The sequence below is a fragment of the Otolemur garnettii genome, unplaced genomic scaffold (genome assembly GCF_000181295.1).
Source record: "Otolemur garnettii isolate 467f Iridium unplaced genomic scaffold, OtoGar3 scaffold00143, whole genome shotgun sequence".
In the NCBI taxonomy this organism is placed as follows: Eukaryota; Metazoa; Chordata; class Mammalia; order Primates; family Galagidae; genus Otolemur; species Otolemur garnettii.
In genome coordinates this window covers 1,246,530-1,251,161 of record NW_003852538.1, presented here as the reverse complement: position 1 = coordinate 1,251,161, position 4,632 = coordinate 1,246,530, and the positions used below count along the sequence as shown (strand labels likewise).

Below are 4,632 nucleotides of genomic sequence, written 5' to 3'. Positions count from 1 at the left end.
AGCTCACAGCAACCTCAAACTCCTGGGCTCAAGCAATCCTTCTGCCATAGCTGTGCAAGTAGCTGGGATTACTGGCACCACCACAGTGCCCAGCTAGTTTTTCTATTTTTAGAAGAGATGGGGTCTTGCTCTTGCTCAGGCTGGTCTTGAACTCCTGAGCTCAAGTGATCCTCCAACCTCGGCCTCCCAGAGTGCTAGGGTTATAGGCGTGAGCATTTTTTTTTAGAGAATTCCAGCATCCACCAAAATATCTACTTCATAGTGAACTTTAGTAAAGATTTAATATTATTGTCAACAAAGCAGCATTTAAATCTGCAGATTTCTTCTGATTTTGCCTCTAAATGACAAATAATCATTTATGAGAGTATAAACTCATTTGGTTTCTTAGTCAATCTAAAACTCTTCTTTTAGCCATGCATTATTTTATATACGCTAATATTTCAGTAGCCATTTGTGAAATTATTTCCATTTTCTAGGAGGAAACAGTATAGGACAGTGACAATTTTAGTGATGATTTACATATCAAACCATTATTTTTGAAACTAATCCTAAATTTGGGGCAGTCTTGATAATGCATTAAAAACATACTGTGTCTACAGTCAGGTAGTGAGGTTTTTTCCAAAACTATCTTTGTAAAAATCAGGCAAATATTTTTCTTTTGGAAGAAGTCCATGTTTGTATATTGTATAGAGGTAGAGAACGATTTTAAAGACATGTTTTCCCAACAACCTTTTGAAGTAAAAGTTTCTTTTATTTATGGAGAGAACTCCCTTTGAGAGTCAGGATATGGAAACTGTACAGCATGGCACGGACCGTTTACACAAAACAGTCCACACCTCCCTGAGTCAGTCAGAGAGTTTTGCCCTTACCTGGACAGTCGGCTTCTAGAAACAAAGTGTGCAACCCCCAGTCACTGATCCATGCCCACAGTTCCATTTTGAATTTTTTTGTCCAAGAGGACCCAGAATCCAGAAACTCAGTGGTGGAAAGGAGCTGTCCCTAGGTATAATTTATCAGAGGAAGAAAGCACAGTGTCCACCTTAAAAGCAAACCAAGCTATCGAAATGACTACATGTTATAAAATGAGCACAATAGGGGCAGTCAGAGATCGACTTCTGAGAATTTTTTCCTTCTACGTCATAAAGAAATAAAGATAAATGAATGGTCTGGTCTTATCACGATAAGCAAGGCTGCCGCTCCTTTTGCTCCTTTCTGCAACTGTGGAGCATTTAAGGCAGCGCCGGAACTGTTTTGAAATATACTTAGAAGTTTGAAAGGGCAAGCACATGTGAAGGGTGTCTCACTCTTCTGAGGTTAGTGATAATGGTCACTTATGTCTAAGCCTTGAGATTTTAAGTGCATTTTATTGCATTGGGAAGAAATTTTGTTTTGAGAGAATGCAACACAAAACTGAGTTGAAACACAGTGCCCCTTTACCTTAGAGCACAACAGCCTCATTTCTGTGTAGTTGAAATAGAGGGCAGGGACGTCAGGCTGTGCTTCCTGAATTCACCAACCTAGTATCTCTCTGCCATTCTCTCCTGTGATCCAGCGCCACTCCCTACACTTGATATCTGTTTACTTTAGAGGAGGCAGTTTTAGAGAAAGGATCATAAATATCCTGGCCCAGAGCCCCAGGAGCCATGACAAGCAAAAGAACACGCTCACTTGGAGATAGGCTTTGTGATATTTAAATGTGTGGGTTAATTTTTTATCCACTTTAATAACTGGGATTTTTTTTCACCCTCTCTACTTCTTTGCTTTCTGTTGCTGCTCTGAAGCTGTGGGCACAGAAATCTCTGCAGGCAAATCACTCCAGAACATATTGCAGGACAATCTTCTAAGAACAGTTGAATTCCAGGCATCTGGACTCCTAATCCTTTTTGGAGATGGCAGGTGTGAGTGGCTGTATAAAATATTCTATGTTTATCTTCAACTTCTTGTTCTGGGTAAGTGTTTTTCTTTAAATTATCAATTTTATGCAAGAAAGGGGATCTTGATATAAATATCATAAACAAGAGCAGACTCTGCTCTGGAGGAGGGAGGAGAGAAAATTTATTTTCCATTTACTTGTTTGGATTTGTCTGTTCTTTCTTTGCTTATTTTGGTGATTGAAAATGAGCCAATGCCTCAGAAAAGTACACTTTCGAATCTGTGAAGATAAACATTTCATAAATGTTTTGATATTGCTGCAAAAACAATCACAGAGGAAAACATACCCCTTAATTAGGGAACAATTATTCTTAGTTGTATATCAAGCAGGTTTTCCCAGCCCGAGGACCCTGTGGGAGAAACCTGGGCTGATCCCCCCAACCCAGAGCCCGGGCCCTTCCCAGTTCCCACCCTTCACATCTGGGATGGAAACAGGTGAATTGAGGGGTGTGGGATGACAGAGACCTGAGGATCGTTTTCAAAGCCCAACTAAGAAATAATCAGTCACGAAAAACTTGAGGAGCAAATAATTAAACTACTTGATCATAAGAAGAAGATTAAACTAAGCCTGGGGATTTGTAGCATTCTAAAGTCAGTATCTCCATGTGTTGTCACCCCACCTTTTAACCTTCGGGGTTTCTATTTTAGCAAGTTGTGTTTCTCTTGAAAGTCGACTGACACAGACATAACCAACAAATTGATTGTTAACATTTAGCATTGGAAAATGGAAAGAGGAGGTGTGAGACTGCAGCTGGAATGTTGGGAAATGACCTTATCATTTTTCATGCGTACAGTGCAATTAAAGACTGCTTAGAAGTAAATCAGTGGAAATAGCTCAAAGTGCTTAGGTGAAAAGAGAGATATTATGGATATTGGATTTAAAAAATAGCTTATTCAGTATAAGGAGGAAAGAACTCTGGTTTTGTTTTTGTACCTGGTTGGCTTTAGTAAACAGAAAGCTGATATCCATGTTTTAGTAAATTTCTGTTCTATGAAAATTATCATGGACTTAATTACATGAATACAGTTTTATTATATAGAATGACTTTCCATTCAATGGTGAGCAGCTCTAATGAATGCAGATACTATGTGGGTGAATAAAGAAGTGAGTATACAAATAAATAAAATAAAGAGTTATTCTTTGCACTTTTCCCTGGAGAAATGGTCTGCTTTTGCAAATATTAAATGAAGCTCATGCAGATAGGCCAGTTTTTCAAGATAGTTTTGATAAATATCTTCCCTTGAATTATTTGGATTTGATTAAACATTGTGAGGAGAATATAAAGAAAGAAAAGCCTCTGTTCTTTGGTTTTATTTTGGTTTTAGCGTTTCATTGGGGCGTGCTTCAAACATCCACCAAAGAGCACAGACTGGGCTAACTGACCCAGTCATCCAGCCCCAGCAGCCACAAAAACATGGCTGATGTTCTTCATCCAAGCCCTTAGTCACTCCTACCCCACGTTACTTTGAAGCATATCCCAGATCTATCATTTCATCTGTTAATATTTTAGTATACATTTCTGAAAGATAATCATTCTTTTACAATATGTAACCACTGTATCATTATCACACTTAAGAACTTAACAAAGATCCACCCTGGGTTCAAAATTCCAAAATTGCCTCATAAAGGTCCCTGTTTGAATCAGGATGCAAATAAGATCCACATTCAGTGATGGATTAATACATCTTTTATGTCAGTTTTAATCTGTGGGTTTTCCCTCCATCTTCATTTCTTTTTCTCCCTTGAATTTTTATGTACTGGTGTTTATTGCTTTATCGCATTTCTCAGGGTACGGGTTTGTGATTTGCACACCCAGGGTAAAGTTTAACATGTTCCCCGACGTCTTTATTATCTGTAAGTTAGTGGTTGTACCTGGCAGCCTGATAATATTCAGAGGTTTTTTTTTTTTTTTTTTTTTGACACAACTACTTCCTAAATGGAATTCCATTCTTGCATAAGGAAGCACATGAAGTCTGGTGGTGTCACTAGCTGGGATATTAGTGCCATTGATGCTGAAGCATCTGTATTTATTATTCATTATGATTAGCTCATTAACAGGTTCAAATTGAAATTCTAGTTCTATCGACTTTTTCATTTATTAGCTGGAAAACTTTCAATAAGAAAAAGGCTCATCTAGTGTTTGGTACCTTGCTTTTATTGTTATTTTTTCTAAAGTAGCATAGATATTTCTTTCTTACGCTTTACTCACCAGATTTCAAAACAATGAGCTAACTTTCTAGTGCTATCCAACAGTGATAGACTAGTATGTATCATTATAAAATGCTAGATCCGCTCCACTGGTTTTTGCCCTTATTGATTTGCAATTTATTTCGTCTTACGCTAGTAGGAGATTCAAGTTGGTGCCTGAGTCCTTTGGACACGATCCTACTACCTTTGAGAAACTCATCACTGTTTGCTATGACAAGGTGCTCCAGGCTCAGCTGTCTTTTCTCTACTCAGACTGGAATCAGCTATTTCTCCAAGAAGTCCTGACAACTGCCTTTAAAGAATACATGTGTGTGTCCATATGGCCCATCTAAAAAACCAAAGTATCAATGTGCGAATAGTTGTATATATCTTTTTATAGTATAAAAACACCATGATAAGTGCTAATAGCTCTTTGTGAATACATCAGAGATCTGTGTTTCATTAACTAGCTAATCAGGAATCTGTAATAAATCTGAATTTTAAACCAAAAT

At 37.8% G+C, this 4,632-nt stretch overlaps 1 protein-coding gene across 1 annotated transcript in view; it reads left to right on the top strand.

Annotated features, from left to right (window-relative positions):
• Nucleotides 1-1,646: 1,646 nt before the first annotated feature.
• The window catches only part of TSPAN8 (tetraspanin 8), a 28,437-nt gene continuing 25,451 nt past the window's right edge, over nt 1,647-4,632 (top strand). Inside the window, exon 1 of the mRNA XM_003798949.3 lies at nt 1,647-1,949. Coding sequence (XP_003798997.1) covers nt 1,890-1,949 — 60 coding nt within the window. The 5' untranslated portion in view covers nt 1,647-1,889. The remainder of the gene's footprint in view (nt 1,950-4,632) is intronic.